Source organism: Parasteatoda tepidariorum, chromosome 11, assembly GCF_982258835.1.
Source record: "Parasteatoda tepidariorum strain Cologne lab strain chromosome 11, Ptep-v5.0, whole genome shotgun sequence".
Lineage (NCBI taxonomy): Eukaryota > Metazoa > Arthropoda > Arachnida > Araneae > Theridiidae > Parasteatoda > Parasteatoda tepidariorum.
In genome coordinates, this window is record NC_141765.1 from 77283392 (window position 1) to 77307638 (window position 24247).

Sequence of the window (24247 nt, forward strand, 5' to 3'; positions counted from 1 at the left end):
TTTATATGCTGCTCTTTTTAAGAATGAAATTCATTTCTGACGACTATATTCCAGAATTTCTCATCTGATACAATAGTTTTGAGGATAATGTCATTCTGAAGATCCAAAATTTCTATCTCCACTTCTCGCCTTACTTGAAGAAATTCTGAAATGTGTGTTGCTATTTTGGTCACGTTTATTTGGTTGGTAAAAGGATTTACAAAATATGTAATCAAATATCTCGATTATATAAAATTGTTGAAAGCGCTTTTCAAATTGATCATGCATGGAAAATGCACAAGAGACTTCATGTTCAAATGTGATATCCACAAAACTAGCTTAGCTCTGAACGAGTTTATAGCCCCTATCATTCTTGCTATATGTTTGTCCATTCCCTTCAGCTCTAAGTTTCAATTATTTAATTTTTCCGTTATGTCTGTTATGAAACACAAATCTGTTAGCCAAAGGGGATCTCTTAGATCTAAAAATATTTGATTTTTGGCTGCAAGATAATTTTTTATTTCCTCAATTAATTCTAGAAATATATCAAGTATTTTACCTTTACTGAGCTAACGTACTTATGTAAGTATTTGCATAGCATTTTATGGGGAAATGGAAAACTGAAATATTTTATCTTTTGGCACAAGCAGCGGGCGCACCTAGACCGATCGACGGGCGCCATGGTGCCCGCGGGCATAGGGTTGGGGACCCCCCCTGCTTTAAACAATTAAAATAATGAAAAAATATTTTTAATGCAAAAGTTTCATTAAAATTTTTTATAAAATGTTATTATTATCAGTAATAAAAGCTGCTTTAATTAGAAAAAAACAACATATTTTTAAGATTGGGACGATTTGTTTCCGTAACATTTGGAGGTGGGGTAGTGTTGAGCGCAATTTAATTAAAATCATATAGTCTTTTTAATTGAAATCATATAGGATGATCAAAGTAATTATTTGTGCTAATTAACTTTTTAAGAACTCTTTTTATGCATTAATTTCTGAGTTTAACTTATGCATTTGATGAAAGTAAAGAATTTATCCGACCATCAGAATTATAAATTATCATCTCTTCAAATTATGAACATTTCTGTTTATCAATAAAAAAAACTTTGTTTTCCGTTTTTTACATTGCCATTTCGTTTTTAAACCAGATAAAATGATTCGGAACAAGATGAACACATTTCACACAAGATTGCTTTAATTTTATTTACCTTTCCACTTTTTTTAAAAAATTTTTGAGATGTATACTTTTTTAATTGTGAAGATGATCTTTCTGCAACCAATCTTGAAGATATTCATTGAAATTTTTTGTAGCAATTAAAATTCATTGTCATGACAAACCATTAAAAATATTTTTTTTAATTAGTGAAAAAGCTTTGACTTTTTCTCATTTTTCGTTTTGGAATATTCAAAGAAACTATTGCTCTTCGTCATAATTTTGTCATATATAATTACATGGCGTCATGAATACATATATTTATTTGACATTCTGTCTGATCAGAAGTTTCAATAGGCCAAATATTCAGAAATGAATTCCTTTGAAAATATGGCTATATTTCTAAGGACCCTATCCATATTGGAGTTTGGCAACTTTGTCTTTTTAATCGATGTATATAGAGAAAAAATTGATGGATATTTGTTCAATTGTGACTTTTTAAAATGTGGGTATATGTCCCAATAAAAAAGTCTATAATTTCCTTCAATTTCCATTATGCGAGTTGAAATTTTTAGATTTAAAACTAATAAATAATTTTCATTTTTATAATGATTTGTCTTGAAAAGACCTTCCTAACAATATAGTAACCGGATTCAAGAGGTTTGAAAAATTGGTATTTTATTATTAGCATTATATTTAGAGGAAAAAGGACAAGAGTAGACAACATGAATAGCTTTTTTTCCTAGTCAAATTTCCTCTGTGAGATGTCGTAAATAGGTAACATTAACATGCAGGGAGCAAAGAAAGAATCACCCTGAATAACTTTTGATTTAATGATCGTATCTTTAAATTCTAGGACTCCATTTTAATATTTCGAGGGTGTGACTTCAAATATGCTAATCAATTTATTCCAACGATATTTTATTTTAAGTTACGTATTCAGGCAGTAAACATACTTTCTCTGAATAAACATAACTTTTGTTCAACGGATTCGATTTTTTAACCCCTGTGTATAGGGGGTAGCAGTAATCTGGGAAATATGGTCCTAAGTTTGGACCCCCAAATGTTAATTTTATTTTTTCGTATTTCGCCATAGCTGGAGAACTTAAAGGAATTAAAAAAAATTTGCACGCAATTATAAAATACTTTTATCCAAAGATAATGCGATACGAAAAATAACTTTTTGTAAATATTTATAATTTTTTTTATTTAATAGTAGTCTGAAAATTTTTTAATTGTACGGTACACAGTTTTTTGCCTCATTTTAAAGTATTTAATTCCACGTGAAAAAAATAGAAAATTTGAGCGAAATTGGTTGAATAGTTCCTCAGAAATCTAGTTTTATGCATGTGACTTTTTTAAAATTTAATTTTTAAGGATTAGCCGTTTTCGCTCAAATTTTGTATTTTGCCCTCTAGAAAACTTACAATATTTTGTAATCCAATTTATATGTGAACAAGTAACTTGTTTTCATAAATATATTCGCCAACATGATGCATAAATAGCTGAAATGACGGTTAGAGATTGAGTACAGAAATCCCGAGATGCGAAGTTACGGCATTGGGAAGAAGTAAGAGGACTGGCTCAGAACAGGAGGAAGGCTTTATGTGCCAGCTGATGCGAAGAGGATAGACAGAGATAGATTTGACTGATTTCCCTTAAATTTTGCTTTTTAAAAAATTACATTCTTTGAAATTATGAAAAGAAATATATACCTTACAATTCGAAATTTTTCAACTATTATCAAGTAAAATAATAAAAATAAATAAATGATTATCAGAAATTATTTTTTGCATGGAAATTTCTTTTAATAACGAATTTTATAACGGTGCAAATATTTTTTGATTTGCTGAAAAAGTTCTCAAGATATAGCAAATTAAGCAAAACGTAAAATTAATATTAAAGGGTTATTATTAATATTAATACGAAGTAAAATTAATCCTGATCAAGCTATTAGGACCATATTTCCAAAATTCTGACTACCCATATATTTTGAAAGTAATGAATCTAAATATGTCAAAAAAAGGATATATTTATTCATGGAAAGTAAATTTTTGTGCCTGATTTTGTTGCTTAAAATATCATCTGCACAAATTGATTAGATTATTTGAGGTCATCCCCATGAACCATTATTTGAGTCCTAGTTCGTGAAATTCCGCAATTAGATCAAAAGTTATTCAGGCTGTTTCATTTTGTGTACTGTACAATACTTTCTTAATTACTTTATTGAAAAATATAATAGTTTATTGGCAATCTTCAAATTAAAACTGTATCATTGTCTTGTAACAAAGCGCAGATTTCACTTCAACAGAAGTTTTAATGTTATCGGACCTGTGTATCTCGAATCTCACAGGAAAGGCGAAAAATTTGAGATAAAGAGATTTCGAGTTATACAGATCCTTCAGAAAATTAAATTTAAGTAACAAATTCGATTAAAAGGGCTTTAATTGTTTTCAGTAGAAAAATATAGGCTTTTCTGAACATTAATTATACCACATATATCTATTTACTTAAAAAAAATTTTACATACCTTTAACACTGAAAATAATCTTTTTAAAGATTTTTGATGTCTAACCTTCTTTATTTGTTACGTTGTTTACTCATTTGTGCTCAATTGTTAGAAATTCCAGTAAGAGATTTTGAAAAAAAAATTTGAGATAGACATGGAAAATACATTGATTTTATATAGTAAATGTCAGGAATTTTAGAAATTTTGAGATATACAGGTTTTCAAAATAAAGGGGTTTGAGATAAACAGGTTTAACTGTACCTTATATGAGGGTAGGTATTTGTTACAGTCTCAATAAAGTAAGAGCTAGAATTTCGGGAATGTCTGGGCTTTTAAACATTAAAATTTGGTGTCATAGATGCATTTCAATTTTTGAGCATCTTGCATAAATTAATCAACAGCAAAACAAAGTTGAGTGGCTCTCAATATTGTGTTGTTCTGAATATTGTGCTGATCACAAATAAAATTGAAATAATATTAATTAAAATTTAGTAAAATGAAAACTTAATACAAATCTGAGTTATATATATTCAGTAGTAGCTTTTAAAATTTCAGTTACATGCAAATTCATTTATTTAATGCTCTATGTTTTGTATTTCAGACTTGGATATGGCTATTGCTTACTGGAATATAGTTTTAACTGGTCGGTTTAAATTTTTGGACCTGTGGTGTCAATTTTTAAAAGTGAGTTGTCATGGTTTAATATTATTTACTAAAATTTTAATCCTATTATAATCAAAAACTTTATGTGATGTCTTTTCCTGCCTTCTTATGTCTTTAATTCTTCAGCTTTTCATGTGTAATGCGTCTGGATCATTAATTTGTAGGCAACATTCTTTTTTTGGTTCTAAGCCAAGTTGCACTTAGATCGAACCAATCTTTTTCTCTTTGGATAAGGTTTCATTTACATTATCGCTTATTATTGGTTTAAGTATTTCTCAGTAACTTTAAGTCTCCTGTTCAGCAAGATCTGCCTGTAACCTTTCTTGGAATTTATTCTTATAAAGTTCTAAATGCCTAGGTTTTAAAGTTCAATATCTGCTAGCTTCCTATAAGGTGTTTCTTTTCTATAATAGAGTGTTTTTTTTTATCAACATCTAATTTTTGACGACGAAGATGAAAAGTGATTTGAATCCACCTTTGCTCCTCTATAGCAATGCATCCAATAAGTTACTTCGGTGTCTAAGGATTATAAGAAAATGTCTACCCATCAGGTAACCTTAACGTCACTTTATGAATATTCTTATGCTGAAATATTGTGCCACCAATCAGTAATTCTTGCGATTAATTTGCTACAGCAAAGTTGACCAAAAATTTCCATTTGGTATTAGTCACTTGATGTAATCTTGCTCTCGAATATTAGGCTTTATCACAGTGTCATTTTTGATTTCTGCAACGAAATATTCTATCAGAAGTTCATATCACTTGTGGGAAATTCTCAAAAGTATTTTCTAACAAATTATATAAACTTTCCCTATCAGAGTTTTCTCTGTCTTCAGTGGATGCATGAACACAAATTATGCTGATAAAGAATGTCTAAATATAATGAATTTTGTTATATACATCAGAATTTTTAAACTGTCAAAGTACACTAAGTACACTTTTTTTTATTCCAATCACTGTTCATAAGAAAATAATACAAAATATAAAATTGCAATGTAAATGCAGACTCTGGAGAAACAACATTTTAAAGAAACTTGTTGAAGGGCATGCATTTGCTTATAATACTTAATAATTCTGATAAAAATACAACTTTGATAACAACAATGCTATGATAATAACAACTTCATGCTTATTCAAGGTTAATAGTTCTTTGTTAATAAGAATACTACTCTTTTCATAATACTTAAAATAAAATTATTTGGATATAATATTGTTAATGCCATTTTTTTCAGCATTTCATTAATAGAAGCATTTTTTTTATATTTAGGGTAATGTTTAATGTAGTAGAAGATGCAGGGCTTGAAAAACCGCCCGTCCTCGGCGGTCAAAAATTCCCCACGGACAACAAATTTCTCGAATCTAGCGTCCGCGCGGGCAACCATTTTCCCGTTAATGTTCGTGATACATTTTCAATTTTTGTTATCTTCCAAGAGTCTAGCGCCTCACTTCTAAAATGGCCCTCTAATCTCGAAATACAGCAACATACTGCGCATGGTGGAATTGATGTTTTCTCTGTCTGGGAGTACTGCAGCGGTTGAAATGTGCTTTTCAGCAATGAACTTACAAAAAAACACATTACTTACTGGTCTTAAACAAGAAGTGTTAAACGCATTTATGAACATCTACCTAAATGGAAAACCTCTTTCAGATTTCTGTGCAGAAACTGCTGTAAATCATTGGCTTGATTGTGGAACTGGCAAACGTCATATTTGATTCATTTAAAAAACGCAGTACCATCGGATAAATTGACATGATAACTGACATATAACTTAACCTTTGTTATTTAAATTATTTCATCAAAGAAATAAATTATTTCATAATAGAAATACTAGGTTTTACAATTAGTAACCTAGTATTTCTTTTATTACTGTTTCAAAGGAGGACGGGTTAATTTTTGGAAAAATTTCTGAGTTTTTTCGAGCCCTGAGAAGATGATTAAAAGCAACAAACATTTAACCCATTTATTATATGCATTATAATGGCACAAAGTAAGAAATCCAATCGAATAATTATCCTCATTCAATGATGGTTTAATATTTGTGTTATCCCTGCTAAGAGGAACACTAATCAGGGGTCTGTTAAGAAGAAATTTGGGTCTGTTAATGGACCCTTCACATAATTAATATCTTTTCATAAAAACGGACCCTTCTCAAAATGATTTTTCTTTTAATCGAACCCTTCACAAATTTGTTTATCTTCATTATAATAACCCTTCCCATTGAATAAACCCTTACCAGGGTAGAAAACAAGAAAGATGGGTGTAAACGAATTAAATTTTGCCTTCTGCAGACGATTCTTCCATTATTCGTCAGAAATGAATATTCTGCTTTCAGCAGTATAGGCTAAATACCAAATATTTGTGTGTTGCATCTCTAATTTAGTAGCAGCAATTACTATTTATTTTTGAAAATTTAAATTTTTTTAATTATAATTTTACAATGCTAAGCATAATCTTGTATCTATTTACAATTTAAAAACTCCCAGAAAAAGTTTTTTGCAATAACCGGACCCTATTTGCACAAATTCATAAAAGCAGGATCCTGATTGAAATAATGTGAGTAATTTTTTTAACAAAAAACGGACCTTTTACAAAATGTCTGGACAGACCCCTGCTAATTGTTAAATTTGAGCATTGTTTTCTTTTTATATTTCCAACACTTCCACTCAATATGAGCATTAGGGTTTTATTTACCTTTTGCAACTATAAATCATATACGCTAATAGTTTCAAGACATTTATAATGTTTTCAATTTGGTAGTCCTTTGATCAATATATCTGCTCCCATATCACTTGTAGATATCATATCATTTGTAGATTTGTAATATTTGAGGGTGATATGGTAATTTTTGATTGATAATATATTTTGTTCGATTATGATATAATGGATTTTCAGGTAGTTTAAAAGCATTAGAGTTGTCACCAAATAAAGTAACATAACAAAATGTATTTAAATTTAGCTCTTTTAACGCTTTTTGCTTATATAGAGCTTTCTTAACACTTTCAGTTGACAATATATATTCAGATTCTGTTGAAGACAAAGTTACAGTTCTTTACTTTTTAGTTAGTTTCCCTTGAGGTAAAACTGTTACCTAATTTAAAACAATTACCAGTATAAGATCTTTTATCATCTGTACATTTAGCACAATCAAAATCAGTATAACCAGTTATTTGTTCATTATTAAATTTAAACATTACCAAGTCCATTGTTTAAGATTTTAAGTCATTAATGTATGTATATTTAACAGAAGCGCCACCTTTAATTTTCTTTAGATTTATTTGTTTTAAAATTTCATTTTAGGTTGCGTGGCAACCAGATATAGTTGTTTTTTTGTTTAAGTTTGGAATATATTTTTTTAGAATTCGTTTTGATGCTAAATTATTGGTTATTAAAAGGTTAAAGTTTTATATTTGTTGTCATTCATCTGTAGAACTTGTAGTTCATTTGATTGATTTTATTTAAAAGGCGTCTGCATTATTTATTTCAACTTATTAGCGACATTTTGTGGCATCTGCGACAGGACCGTTGATATGCCACTTCTGATTTGAAAAATGTTTTTAGCACCAAAAGAATTTAAAAAGGAAGATCTTATTATTGTTGCCCAAGAAATTGGCGAAGTATTACCTCAAAAAGCTACTGTATCAGATCTGAAAGCAATCATTTTGAAAAGTAAAGAATATTTAGCTGATTCAGATTTTGTAACAAGTGTATTGGCAGCAACTATCAATGATCGACGACAAAAGGAAGAATATGAAAAAAAATTGAGACAAAGAGAATATGAAGAGAGAGAAAATATAAGAAAACATGAACTGGCGTTGGCGAGACTTCAAGCTACATCGTTTGGAACCGGAGAGTCTCCTCCAAATATTATTAGTGCCAGAAAGCAGTTTAATTTTCCAAAATTACAACTTAGGCAATTTTGTGGAGATATAAAAGATTGGCTACCATTTTGGGAACAATTTGAACAAATTCATAACGATACAGATATTGCACCCTGAAAACAAATTTCAATACCTGATTCAAGCTACAACTGTTGGATCTTGAGCTAAAGAAGTTGTAGAAACCTTTCTGTCAACCTCTGCAAACTATACCAAAGCAGTTGATAGCTTCAAAACCTGATTTGGCAAGGATGACCTTTAGGTAGAAGTTTATGTTAGGGAATTGTTGAAGCTCATATTTTCCATTCAAAAGCATGAAAAAATATCTATGACGTCTCTTTATGACAAACCAAACTAGAGTCATGTCTTAGAGCTTTAGAAATGTTAGGTGTTACGACCGTGAGCTTCAATACTATTCCCTATGGTAGAATCTTGTTTCCAAGAAGAGTTTCTGAAAGCATGGAACCGAAGTTCTTCGTGCATTGCTTCTGTTGACGCCAAGGAGCGATTAACAAACATCATGGCTTTTCTGAAGACAGAAGGTGAAGAAAGAATTAATTTGGCCAAGTCAGGTTTTGGCTTGGGATCTGATGAAAAATGCCAGCCCTTTAAGAAGAAAGCAAGAGATTTGCCAACAAGAAGATTTCCAACAGCAGCAAATCTATTGACTACAGGTGTAAAGGATTTGAAGAAAGGGTGTGTTTTTTGTTCTGGGAAACATAAAAGTTCAGATTGCTTTTCCTCTCAAAATATGACTTTAGCTGGAAGAGAGAACATAGTAAGAGAAAATCGATGTTGATTTGCCTGTTTAATGCAAGGACATTCAGTTCGTAAGTGCAAAGCTATTATAAAATGTGTCGTATGCGGTAAAAGACACGTGGTACTAATGTGTGAATCTTTAGCTGCAAGAAATCGTGAACCCGATAAATCTGGGCAGAAAAGTGAAAGTTCTGAAATAAACATGTTCAACATTACGTATGGTCCGAAAGTGTACCTTCAAACTATGAAACTAAAGCTGATATTTGATAGAAAAGAAATTGTGGTAAGAGCAGTTTTAGATTCTGGATCACAAAGAACATATATTTTAAAAAATTTGACTGAAGAGATGGAATATGTTCCCTTGAGAAAAGAAACTCTCATACACTCTTTGTTTGATGGTCATAAATCAGATAAATTTGAACACACGTGCTATAAAATTAGATTAAGGAATCCAAAGAATAATTTGACTTGTAACGCGGAAGCTTTGGATCAAGCATCTATTTGTGATAGTATAACACCTGTTAGTTTTGGACCCTGGTTAAAAGATCTTGAAGAAATTAATATAATGTTGTCAGACATTTCAAATGAGTCACAACCAGTTCAAATTCTGCTCAGAGCTGACGTAATAGAAAAACTTATGACTCGAAATGGTATAGTTTTGGCCAGTGGATTAGTAGCAATAGAGACACTACTGGGATGGACTTTAACAGGGAAAGCACCTGAATATGATTTACCATCAAGCAACGCAATGTTGGTTACTTCCCTTTTAGTAAATGAAATGGATATTTTGGAGCTGTGGAGATTAGATTTCTTAGGAATAAAAGATCCTTCAGAACAAAAATCTAGAGAGGAGCTGCAAGAAGCCTCAATGGAACATTTCTTAAATACAGTGAAAGTTGAAGGAGATTGCCGTTTTATAGTTAGTCTGCCATGGCTTGATGGGCATTTGCCTTTGCCAGATAATTATGATTTGGCGTTAAAGAGATTGCAAATGACAACACGCAAATTGAAAACCAACAAATTGTATGATGCCTATGGAGAAGTGTTCAGGGACTGGGAGAAAGAGGAAATAATTGAAGAGGTTCCAAAAGAAGACATGGGGATACCTTGTCCCTAATTACCTCATCGACCTGTGATAAAGGAGAGCAGCACAACTGAATTCAGGCCCGTGTTTAATGCTTCTTCTAAGAGAAAAGGAGTTCCTAGTTTAAATGATGTTGAGAAAGGGTTAAATTTGATAGAAGTAATTCCCTCAATGATAAAATAAGTTTCGAAGATATAAATTTGGTGTAACAGCTGATATATGTAAGACCTTTTTGCAAATAAGTCTTTATGAAAATGATAGAAACTCCTGCAATTCTTATGGTATGGAGAAGATGGATAGCTCAAACATTTTCGTCATCGAAGAGTTGTGTTTGGCGTTTCCTGTAGTCCATTTTTGCTTGGAGCCACTATTCAATACCATTTGAATGATAAACTGGAGGAAGCAATGGGAGGGAATAAAAAATACCTTAAAGAGATTTTACAGGAACTAATATGCAGTTTTTATGTAGATAAGTGCCTCACAAGCGTGAAAACTAAATCAGAGTTGAAACAATTCTTAGAAGTTCCTACTAATAGTATGGCTGAAAGACAATTTGATTTACGAGGGTGGGAGTCTACTAACCTATCAGTGAGACCAACATTCTGGAGAATGAAGTGGAATAGACAAAGTAATACTCTTTTAATTAATATTCCTGATATGAAAGACGCAAAACATGAAAAAAATCACCAAAGGAAGCATTTTAGCTGCCTCACACAGAACTTTGATCCTATGGGGATAACTTGCCCGGTATCGCTATGACCAAAATTTTGGTTACAAAATTTGTGAAAAGCAAAAATTGGTTGGGACGATGAAGTTGACAAAAAAACACGAGAATATTTTTCAAAGTGGCTAAATCAGCTTGAATATCTGAAGCACATAGAAATCCCAAGGTGGTTGCATTGTGACAAAGGTTACAAGCACATTCTTTTGATGCCAGTAAATTTCCGTATTCCACAGTAGTTTTCCTGAGAATAGAAGATGAAAGCAATGCTGAAGTTCACCTGATTCAAAGTAAAGCTAAAATCGCTCCTAGCGGGGAAAAAGGAAACAACAATTGCTCGACTTGAACTTCTTGGCGCCGCAATTGCAGCTCATCTATCTATTGAAATAGTAAAACAGTTTCAGGCGGACAAAGTTCATTTCTGGACAGACTCAACAACTGTATTAGCTTGGCTTAGAAGAGAAGACACACATTTGTGGAAAATCGAGTTCAAGAAATCAGGAAATGGACTCCGGTAAAAGCATGGAGGCATTTGCCCGGATCTATGAATCCCGCAGACTTACGAAGTAGAGGTTGCTCTGCTCAATAACTTGGCAATTTAAAAATAGTGGAAGGGTCCCAGCTGGCTATATCTTTCCCACACGGAATGGCCTGAAGCAGCTGACGAAATTTCCGTTAATGATGAGGAAGTAAATTTGGAAAAAAGAAAACAAGTGGTTATTTCCATGGTAAATGTTGAAGTAATGGAAATATGGTGTAATTACTTTTCAACATATAGCCGAAATGTAAGAGTAGTCGCTTGAATCCAACGTTTTGTCCACAACGTTTCACGTCAAGATAAGTTAAAGGGAAATTTAATCTGTGAGGCGTTAACAAAGGCAGAAAGTGTGATTTTTAAGTCAATGCAAACGACGCATTTCCAAGATGATAAACTTCTCGCCAAAAGGCAAGCTTCTCGAGATAAAAATGATCTTCTGAGAGTAAAGACCAAACTGGTACACAGTGATGAGAATTTCAGATGTCCAATTCTTTTACCTGCTAACAGTGTTGTGTTAGAATTAATCAGTGAAGAGCATATAAAAGCGATGCATGCAGGTCGTTCCATCTTACTCTCAAGACTCAGAGAGCGATACTGGATTTTTAAAGCTAAAAAGTTAGTAAGTAAAGTTATTTCCAAGTGTGTGACTTGTAAGCGTCATCGAGCTAAACCTGTAGAATTTCCTTTTGCGCCCTTCCAAGAGAAAGAGTTACTCAGACAAAAGTTTTTCAAGTGTCTGGTGTGGACTATGCCGGTCCTCTGTATCTAAAATCGAAGGAAATGGCTTGGATCGTTTTGTTTACCTGTGCTGTGTACCGAGCAGTCCACTTTGAATTAGTATGTTCTCTCACTACAGATGCTTTCATACAAGCATTCAGACGATTTATCGCAAGACGAGGTCGAATATCGGTCATTTACTCGGGTAATGGATAGAACTTTGTAGGAGCAAACAATTATTTAAGGGATTTAGATGGGACAAGATTGCTGTGTACTCAACCACCTAGAAAATAATTTGGAAATTTATTCCCACAGCAGCATGGTGGGGTGGGTGGTGGGAGCGGATAGTTGGAATGTTTAAGACTCTTCTCCGACATGTGTTAGGTAAATCTGTTGTAGATTATGAAGAGCTAACTACAATTTTATGTGGCTGTGAGTCGGTTATAAATAGCAGACCGTTGACCTACATTCACGATGATCCATCTGAATTAGTACCTTTAACTCTGTCATCGTTTATGTACGGGGAAGGTAGCAACAGCAACGAAACTCCCGATCTAGACCTTGTTAATTGAACCTCTATGTTGAAGCGTGTAAAAGTTTTGTAAACATTACGTGAAGATCTCAAACAAAGATTTAGAAATGAATATCTTGCTCAGCTAGTGCGCAAGGGAATAAGAAGGAATGATGTAATAAGCATCGGTGATATTGTTTTAATAGGACAAGATAATGCTCGACGCGTAGATTGGCCTCTTGGAATTGTCTTGGAGCTGTATCCTGGAAAGGACAGTATTCCTAGAGTAGCCAGTTTAAGAACCTCTCAAGGAGAAAGGATCCGACCTTTCCAAAGACTTTATCCTTTAGAGCTATCAGCAAAGAACGATGTGAATGTTCTGGAAAAGTCTTCAAGGAAAATTAACTTGAAAGTTGATAAAAATCCCAATTCCGTTGATGTGCCTGATAATTTGGAAGTGAATTAATTCTCTTATCAAAAGCAGATTGGGAAGAATCATGAAAATTCCACAACATTTAGATTTATGAACTTTTTATTATTTATATAATAACTGACGATTTTCTTAATTAGTTTCGTATAAAAGGTGACCAATATACATCAGTTAGTTTGTATTTTAACGAAATGCTAAATGCATGTTCCAAAGTGCTAGTTCAGGGTGGCCACCCACCTGGAAAACCTGGAATTATCAGGGAATTTTTTTATACTGGAAAAAACCTGGAAAAGTCAGGGAAATTTGGATAAAAACCTGGAAAAATCAGGGAATTTCAAAGAAAAACTGAAAATTTTCTTTTAATTTAAATTATGTTACCATCTGTTATATCCACTTTTATTTAGACGTAAATTTATCATAGAGAAGTTGAAATATCATCAACTCAGCAATACTTTTCTTGCATTAAAATTCTCTTTATTATTACCCAGTTAAACTAGAATGCCATTTCAAACTCTTTTATGTTGGGAAATGAATGGAGAAATCTTTGACCTCATTAGAGGTTATGAGACTATGTAGTATAAGAAAGGCAAAAATGTGGAAGAAAGGATTAGGATATTTGCATCTGTTCATAAAAGTAAATTTTTTTTTAAAAGTCTTTTATTCTGTGGGCTGAATTCATTAATTGTTGAAGTTTGTTCCTCTGCTTGGGGGGTATTTTTTTTCTTTTAACAAAATTATTCAAAATGTTTCAGTATTTTTAACTTTATAAAATTCTCAAAAATTTAGAGATTTTATCTTGCATTCTTTTTCTGAAAGCTTTTGTCCAATGAATTATTTTTCTCAGCTAAGTTTTGTTTTGTAAGATAATTTTTCTAAGAAATTAATGTTCATTTTTTTCCTACACCATGGAATTGCCCAGGTGTAAAAACAAAACCAATTAACTTATCTAAACTAGGAAACCATGTTAGATTGGAATTCTTAATGTATTCTAATTTCCATTAAGAAACGGAAAAGAAAGAATAAAAGTTAAAGAATTGTATCTAGTTTTTTTTCTCTATAGAATATGCAACAAGAAATTTACAATTTTTCGTTTACAAATACTGAATATGACTTAAAATAATAGTGCTAATTTGAAACAAGCAACATTATTTAAACATTTGACTTATGATATTGGTTTAAAGAAAATTATTTCAATGAATTATATAAAGAGCACTGTTTGTATAAAATACAGTATAAAATGGCTCTATAATTTAATTGGTAACCATTGGTAATAATTGAAACCAATAAATAGAATTTATTGGTTTCTAATCACCTGGAATTATTTTCTTTCGCTTAATAAAAATATATTAAACAGTACTTATCCAAGGTTTTTTTGGATCATTGCTATTTGGTACATTTTGTGCAAAAACTATTTAACACTTAAGAAAAAATTTTATTCATTAAAAGCGTTATTTTCTGCAAGCTAAACATATTGTTTCCTCCACATCTATTCAAGATGATATATTTTAAAAATAAAATTTTAAATGAAATACTACACTATATTGACTAATACACTAATATTGACACTTTCCATGTACCTATACTGCACTTTAGCAGGGGGGAAAAAACACGTTAACCTGGAAATTTTAAGAATTTTACTGGAAAACCTGGAAAAATCAGGGAAGTTTGAAACCTGATTTGAGTGGCCACCCTGTATTTATAATATCACTTTGCAAGGTGGGAGTATGTTTAAGATTTTAAGTCATTAACGTATGTATATTTAACAGAAACGCCACCTTTAATTTTCATTAGATTTACTTGTGCTCTATCAAAACATGTTTAGAATTAGCTTAGTTTCTCACAACCTGAGCTGTATCATCAACATAGACAATTAAAATAATAAATTTCCCATTTTGTTCCATATGATAAACATAAAAGTCTGATATGGTGTTTTTAGCTCCAATTTTTTGTAAAATTTTCTTTAATTTAACCTACCAGATTATTTTAACTCGGGTAAGGATTCGTTAAGTTTATTACATTATCAATCTTAAGCATATTATTTAGAATTTGTTTAGCCTTTTTAACTAATTTATTTTTGTAGCCTCATTTTCAATTAATATTTTTGATGGGCTTTTTGTGTATTTTAGGCATTAAATTTAAATTTCCTTTTCAAGTATTCCATTTAGATGCAGATGTGTTATGTCAAAATTCCGTATTTGAGTTTTAAATTTTGCAAAGGATGTCAATAAACAGATAGAGCTTTGTGGTGGGTGCTACAGTAGCATAAATTTATTCCTAGTTGTTGAAAAAAGCCTTGTGCAATTAATCTAGCTTTTCTGCGGAATTGTATTTGCTTCTTAAAACAATTCTGCATCTGATTACATTCGCATTATCGAAGGGCCTATTTGCTAACTCAAATGTGTTCTTTTTAAGGATAAATTTTATTTCCTTCAATAATGCGTTAAACTATTCATTTTACTGAGGTTTTTGTTAAGCCCAATTAGTTTTAATTTTTGAGATACTTAGATTATTTCTTTATCATGTTCTTTTTAAGGTCTACCTGGTTGCTCTATGTATATATTTTTTGATCTAGCTGATAATTCTTTTTGTTTCATTCTCTAATTCAAAATCACTTTTTAATTCACTCATAATTTCAATATTCTTGTTTTGATTTCGATTTTTGTTTATGATTTCAGTTTTAGAAGTAAGTTCCTATATTAATAAGAATTTAGACTTCTCTCATTTTATCAGTTAGTCAAGAAAATTTGGGATTATCATTAATAGAGGAAAAATCTTGATATTGATCAATTAAGTTATTACACAAAAATTGTTTTGATAATTTTGCTGTTTTAAGCAACTCAATTTTTCTCTCTTTTCGTAACCGATTATGATCGGCTTTTGATTGTTCTGAATACCCAATGAAAATTTCTTTTTCATACCCTATAAAAATTTATCAAATTTCTTTTTATTTTGATCTTTATTTATACAGTAAGCTATGCATTCAAATGTTTTGAAATATCTTGCATTTGGTATTTCATCATTTCATATAGGGTTTTACCAGGACATATAATTCACAGTTTTGTTTGCTTCTCCCAAAAAAATTGGTGATTACTTAGAATTAGTAAACACTTAGTTATATCTACAATTGCTTTACTATATCTTTTAGTACTTCCATTTAGTTACAGTTCTTTCTTAACTCTTAGTCTTCTTTTAATACCCTGATATTTAAGATAATTATAAAATTATTTTTTTAACAATGCCCCGCCATTATTAGATTGCAATATTTTTTTACCTTATATCATGGTTTGTTTTTCTAGAGCAATTTTATTTTTAACAAATGTGAAAAATTTATCACTTTTTGTTTTAACAATCCTATTTTATTCTATCTAGAAAAATCATTTATAAATGTAATGAAATAGAAATTCTTACCTAGAGATTCTACCTGCATAGAACCACATAGATCACAATACAAAGCACCAAACTGTACCTTTGATTTTTTTATCATTTTTTGGTAAGGTATTCTAGTTATATTTATCATATTGATTAATCATATAAAGTAATCATATTAAAATTAATTTCTAGATAGCACTCTGTGTTATTCAAATAGCTATTACAATTATCCTCAGTGGATCTAATTCCAATTTCTTTGAATAATCTTGATCTTATTGTATTTTTAAAATTTTTTTCATTAATAATTTTGTGAAACAATTGATGCATAAAAAGTTTTTCCAGTAATAAGTTATTATTCACTTTATTTTTAAACTCACCTTTCTGTCGAATTGCAGGGATTATTATATCATAGGTGGACTGTATTTTTGGAACTAAATGGAACCAAAAATCGTTTATTTGTAAAATTCTTTTATCTGAGTAAATTAGGTGAATTTGGAGCAAGAATTTATATCAATTCTCTATTCTTACCATTTATCTATTTTTTTTAATTATTCATCTTGCAAAGTATTAAAAGGTATCTTAAATTTTGAATTCTATAATTTAATATTATATAATTTAAACAAATGTAAAATATTTTTAACAGAGTAAATAAAAATTCTGCAAATCACAAAAATGTTTATTTGCAAACTTCCATGACTCAAAGATTTATAGTCTGTTGAAATTTTTGTAGAGTTCCACAAACCAAAATTTTGAAGTTAAAAATTTTCACAAAATTCTGTTAATAAGATGTTTTTTTTTCTCCCTTACCTAAAACCCACTTTTTCTTTATCCAAGTTTTCATTTACTTGCTATACTGAGTTTTTTTTTACACAGATTTGCTAGAATGAAAAACAACTTTGTCTTAGCTTCGAAAACTTTAGACTCACTTATAAAAAACTCTGAAATGTCTGGATTTGGGCAGAATTACTCAAAAACAAATGTGATAATAAAAATAGTAATTCCGAAATCGCAATCATTTAAAATCTTGTACACTCTAAGAGTGGTAATCTTTTTCTCATATTTTTAAACTTATATTTTAATACAGTATGACTTAATAAGGCTAATTTTTCATCAATGAAAGACAGTATGAAGGCATCTGTGAGTGGGGATTTTGTTTACTAATTCTAATTTGTAATAAAAGAATTTTAAATCAATAAGGTATATTTATTCCTCCTTTTTTATTTGGTTTCTTTTTTGATTAACTAAAATCGAATCAAGTGAATAAAATCCCAATATTTTAAATATAAAATTGCAACATGAAAATTTTAAATCATTTATTTGAGTGATCATTTCTTATATTGCTCAATTTTTACTAAATCTATCTTGGATCCATTTAGTGTTTTGGCAGTTTTATTGCTGTTGATTTGTTCATGGTTTTCACAATTCGATATTTTCCATATATTATCGTAACACTCTAAATTCAAATCCCTTATTTAATCATTCATTTTTTTACCTGATGATTATACCATTTTTTCCATCAATTTTTCAGCATTGCTATTGATTTCGGCATAATTTAAAAAAATCAGATATTTTTCATGCCATTATTTTGCATTATTATGATATAAGAATTTCGAATTGTGCTTATGAGCTGTAACTTTTTGACATGCTTGATCACTGCCGATATCATCAAAAACCTATATAGTGTTTAAATTTTTTCGGTTGTCCCAATATGTTTCATGCAATGTTATTACAAAAAAAAAAGACATTTGAATTATGCATTTCAGTAATCACTTTTTGACCCAAACACTAAATTGGCACCAATTGCATGGTAAATTCATGTGGATTGATTCTTATATTGCGTAATTTTAAATTAGGAATTTTGAACAAATCTTGTTAGTAAATTATTATTTCAGCTAATGATTGTGTGATTTTGTTAGTGATTCAGCTATTCAGTTAGTGATTTTTTAATTTAGTTACAGATAAATGTTATAATTTATTTAATGATTATTTTATGTTTTAATCAATGATTCTCTTGTTTAATTAATGTTATTTTAAATAGTGATTTCAGTGTTCAATTAATTTGTAGTAATTGATTTAAATTGTTGTTCATTAGTGATATAGTTAATACTTAATTTTGTTTGTCTAGAACACAGGTTCCCAACCATTTGTTGCCCTCCGCCCCCCTTATCACCCCTTTTTTTTCTTTTTCATTGAAAAAAAATGTACATTGTTGCAAGTGAGCATCAATAAATTTGAATATATGGTAAATTATTCCTGATTTTTATTTAAATTAAAATGAAGCAATTTTATCCAGAACTTTAGAAAACTTTTACTTTAGAAATTTTTTAAAAAAGAAATGAGTGTCCCTTTAATTTTATTTTTAAAAAGAGGTTATATTTGAAGTGAAATAATTTAATGAGGAGAAAATTTTTTTAAATTTTATTTTTTTAATGTTATCTGGAAAAATTGAAAACATTAACAACCAAAATGTGATAAAAAAGCAGAAAACTCAATTTTTCATTTTTACATCTATAATGACTGCCTTGTGCTTGGAAGATTTCCGTGAAAGCTTAAATATTGTGTTCGTTAGATTTAAGTATAGTTCTCCTTTGAAGCAAATAAATGTCCAACATAAATGCTTTGTAAGAAGCTGAATCTTAATCTTCTTGTTACTAAATATGTTGATAGGACTCAGATAAGGAGGCTCTCTTTTTTTATTATTATTATTAATTGCAATTTTTTGGATTCTCATTGCCCTACTGAGGATTAACGCCTTTCTGAGGAGCCATACAGTGTTTTCACTACATCGCAAGAAGGCGAGATTCTCGCATATTTTTTCTTTTCTCACATTAAAAAATGATCACCGTGAGAAATTCGCGCATTCTATAAACCAATATCAAAATTCGCAAATTTCTCGCATTTTGAAACAAATTTCTCATTCTGCCATTTAGAATAAAATCTATTTCACTTTTCTTCCTGGATCTTTCATTAGTTTCAATATCTGCCCCATTATCTAGCTTCCCTATTTACCAGTATTGTTCAGAACTTTTAAGAACTGCAGAACACCATCCCTCCGAACCTCTTTCAGAACGCATTTCTCTGCAACCAAGTGTTTATCGTAGGTAAGGTTTCTTCATGTAAGATGTTCAAATTTTTTGCGCATTAATGCAAGATGGACAAATACCTTGTAATATCTTCTACTCCAAAACGGACGAATGAAAATTAAACAAATGTGAATAGAAACGATCAAAACAAAACAAATACACATTTGAGCAACCTAATGAGAATAGCTGATGAAAAAGTATATATAGAACATTTTCCATATGAAGATGCAGCAGAAATATTCAATGCTTTAAAAATTAGAAGATGTTAAAAATGTATTATAATTAAAGGAATGATTTTTTTTCAAGTCTCTTTGTGTGTTTTTTTTTTTTTTAAATTTTTAGACTTTACCCATTTCCAATTTTTAGACCTCCCATTGCTTCCTCCAGTTTATTATTCAAATGGTATTGAATAGTGGCTCCAAGCAAAAACGGACTACAGGAAACGCCAAACACAACTCTTAGATGACAAAAATGTTTGAGCTGTTCATCTTCTCCATACCACTTAACTTTTTAAAATCTCACCCTGTTTTTTTTCTGCGATGAAAACACTGCCCTATCACCCCCTTTAGGGCAATCACCCCAGATTGGAACCACTGGTCTGGAAGTTGCCAAGATAGTTTGACTGCTGCTATAAATTAACAGTTCCATAAAGGTTGCACTGATTTAAATAAGAGTTAAAGCTTTAGTTAGTATTAAACTGTTGTTAGTATTAGACTGTTGTTAAATTATAATTAATACAAAACATGTTATAAACTGAAAACCATGTTAATGGACTAGTAGATAGTAACATATTAACATGTTTATTTTCTACTAAAGAATTGGGCAGATGAATATAAGTGCAGCATAAAAAATTTGCTTTAACTTTTTGCATGAAATAAAACTTTTTCAGTTTAATCTATTTTCAAATACGATTGAATTTGAATGATTACCATTGTTAATTACAACAAAAAAAGTAAGTAATTATTGACATAATAGTTGGCCAAATGGCCTTAAATAGTAGATAAGAGTTTTTTTAAGTAACTAGTTTTTGAGTTATGTCCTTAATTGTACAACTTAAAAGTAGTGTTAGCAGAAACTTAAGTTGAATTGAAAAAAATTTAACCAATTTAAATATTATTATATTTTTATCATACAGTTTGGAATTCTAAACTAACCAATTAATGCCCAAGATGCAGTTTTCAATGCTATTTTGAATCTTAATATTTCATGTAAAAAAATCAACTGATGAACTGGATTCAATAAATCCAAATATTTTTCGAGGAAACTAAAAGAAATACAAAATTGCCGGGCATTTCTTCAAGTCTGAGCAGAATAGAGTACCAAGAAAAAACATTTATTTTACAATTAATCTTTCGTGAATATAATTTTAATAATGACTAACTTTCATCCCTTATTAGTGTGAATCCAATTTGGGTAACCCATCCTAAATTTGAAGTGCTTAAAAATGACTAGGGCTGTTAAATAATCAGTGTCTCTATTCTGTTAATCTCTTGAATAAGTTTTTTTCATCTTCTTTAAATGCTTAATGCAACAAATTCTCTGTTTTTCTATTGCTAGATACACCTGTTATATATATATATATATATATATATATATATATATATATATATATATTAAAAAACAAATTAGGCTGGCTTAGCTATTAAATTGCTATCTTTAGTCTCAAAATTTTACTAATAGACACATTTTCTTTGAAATGTAAAGGGAACCAAATATATATATATATATCAACCTGAATGTCTTAATTTTGTTCTTGTGATTGGATATTTGCTTTTGAAACATAAGATTGGATTGGCCATTTATTTAGTGCTAACTATTAAATAAGTTACATAATCCAACACAAAAATGTTGTTTCTCTGAATAAGCATAACATTTTCAGCAGTTTTAGATTTTTGACCTTCAAAGTGGTGGAATGTTCAAAATTTTAGTCTCTTTATTATAAATTTAACTTTTTGTATACTTCTCCATATCTCGGGACCTTTTTATGCTAATCCAAATATTTCTGCTCATAAATATTAAATGTTTTTATTCAAAGATTAGTCAATGTAAATTTTTTATTAATAATTACTGCATATTGTTTTCATTATTTTATTCAATAATGGCCAAAAATGTTTGTATTCTAAAGTTAACAAAGTTTTGGATTATTTTAAATAGCAAAATCCTAAATTTGAAATAAGTTTTCATAATTGTTGAGAAATGAAAATTTTAAAATAAAACTTATTTAATCTTATATAACATATAATTCTAAATGTAGTTTTAATCTAAAATGCATATTTTGAAATATAATTTGTATTGGATTTTATAATTTTGATGGAAACGAAGGATTACCTAGAAAATAATTTCTGTTGTTTTTCTTTGAAATAGCAATTGTTTTAACTTTCAGGAACATCATAAAAGATCTATACCCAAAGATACTTGGAATCTCCTTCTAGATTTCTGTAATATTATATCTGATGACATGAGCAACTATGATGAAGAAGGTATACAATTTTGCTTACCAGTAACTAGAAGTATGAAGTAGAAACTTTGTAAATAATATGCATAAAATATTTCCTTGCATTGTAAAAAATAACTTTATACCTACAGTAATGACTTTTAAGTAAAACTAATTTATCTTGAATTGCTTAGTAAAAGATAAAAAAAAAAAACAAACCAGAAGAACCTAAATACCAAAGCGATAAAAGGAAATGATTTTAAGCAGGGAATAGTGTTGTACATGGTGCGTAAAGTTTGCTTATTTTCGATTTTCTTGTTTTGAAAGCCCTTTAAGGTGCTTTTATTAATGAGTGTTTTTAAAAAGTGCTTAATTTTCCCTTTTTGAAAATGAGATTTTTTTTCTCCCAATTTTTGCCACATATGGTGCAAAAGAGTAGTTTTCCCATTGTTCTATTCAATGATTTCATGATTCATTCAAGCACAATGCATTTCGGCGTACCGTCAGTTCGTAGCGCGTGAAAGCGCCAATCATTATACTTGTTTGATAAAATACTTGTGGGTCTGCTTGTGATTCTACTGAGCTGGTTCGGTGAGGCCAATGCACTCTCATGTGCAACCCTGTTGCATTTTGCAAGATGTTCTTAATTTCAGGCTTAATTTCCACCCTCTGATTTTGAAACGAAAAATCTTGATATTTTTATAGTGGATAATATAATCAAGAAAAAAATTTGTCAGAAACTAGTTATTTTATCATGATCATGTAAAGTCTTAAAAAATTATTTTGCATTTTGTTAACGCATATGGTGTTTAAAAATTTTTTTTGAGTGCTTAAAATGTACTTAAAAGGTGCTATTTTTTGTTGAAAGCCCTGGCTATGCACCCTGTTGTACTTTGTGACAATGACAATTTCTAAAAAATCTGAGGACAACATTAGCATTATTTTTATTTCTAAATTTCATTTTTACCAATAAATGACATCACAACAAAAGTAAGCATTTAAAGCTTATTGAATAAGTTTCTAGATGAGGTAAACAAAAATTTCTTTCAATTCCATTCTCTTTTTTTAAGACAGATTTATAAAACTACTAAATTTATGTGGTTATTGAAGAGAAGATTTTTAAAAGTTATTCTGAAAAAATAATGATAATTCATTTAGATTGACTTCAGTTTTTTTTCTCCACTATTATACCTTAGAACATGTTCTAAGGTACAACTGTCAGGCTTGTGATTTTCCTCCTAATTTCATACCTGCCAAGTCTCCTGTATTTTATGACTGTTTCTTGTTTCCCTGCATATCCTCAAATTTCTCCGTATTTGTTGAAGAAATTTTTTTAAAAATATTTTGTCGATAAAATATCTGCTGATGGCAAAAATATATCTCTTATTCCTCAACAGATAGTGCTATTACCAGTACTGCAGTATGTTGAGTGTTAATAGTTAATCCTCTTTAGGTTAAGTTTATGTACATATTTTTTACTTCGCTAAAAGTAAATGCTTTTATTGTTTCCAATTTTGAATTTCTCTTTTTGACTTACATGATTATGCAAGATGTGTCAAAACTTTACTCATAGCCTAAAAAAATGTAACTGGTAAGATCGTTACTATCTTATTTCTCCAATGTTGACAGGTATGTAATTTTCTGAATCTCAAAGCCATTTAATTGTTAAATTCATTGAGTCAAGGATGTAAATTCTTCTAAATATGCACAGAATTTTGCAAATCCAAAATGAAAATTCCACAAATCAAAAATGTAAGTTTCGACAAAGCTTTCACAGAAATCTGTTTATAAGATATTCAATCAATCTCCAGTTACTAGCACCATTCTTTTCTTCTACTTGACCTCTCCCCACCCTCACCAAACTTGCTCTATTATAGTATATTTATGGTGAGGAGGAAAGAAATTTCCTCTTTCACCTGTATTTTTCTGGGTTCCTCTTACGTGCCAAACTGATGGATAAACATTACTTTTCTTACAAATGAACTTCATAAAATGTTTGAGCTTTCATACTGGCCAAAAGATTTTAGGTTTTGACTTACCTTTTCATGGGTATTATGTCTAATGTTACAGCTCTAGAAGTGTACAACTATATAGCATATCACTTTTGTTAATTCTGTGCTACTTTTCTGTTCCAGATAGCACAGTCTTGCCTGATGCATGGGTAGAAAAATATTGTGACAATATGCCCCATAAATTTTTGAGATATTTCAGATCTAAGTTTAAACCAGGTTGCCTTAAACCACCAGAGACTCATGTAAGATATTAGTTGAAAGGTCTCTATAGATTTGCAATGGTTTTTTGATAATATCTCTTACTGGAATTCAGAAAGATTTGCTACCATTTAAATGAAAAAATTTGAAATCATGTAAATTTGACAATTTTTAAAAAATATTTAGTGTCACATTCATTACTTGAC

At 30.1% G+C, this 24247-nt stretch overlaps 1 protein-coding gene across 1 annotated transcript in view; it reads left to right on the plus strand.

Annotated features, from left to right (window-relative positions):
* Positions 1-24247, plus strand: part of SCCRO (defective in cullin neddylation 1 domain containing SCCRO) — a 68225-nt gene that overhangs the window by 40522 nt on the left and 3456 nt on the right. Inside the window, exons 5-6 of the mRNA XM_016072130.4 lie at positions 4248-4330; positions 21781-21877. Coding sequence (XP_015927616.1) covers positions 4248-4330; positions 21781-21877 — 180 coding nt within the window. The remainder of the gene's footprint in view (positions 1-4247; positions 4331-21780; positions 21878-24247) is intronic.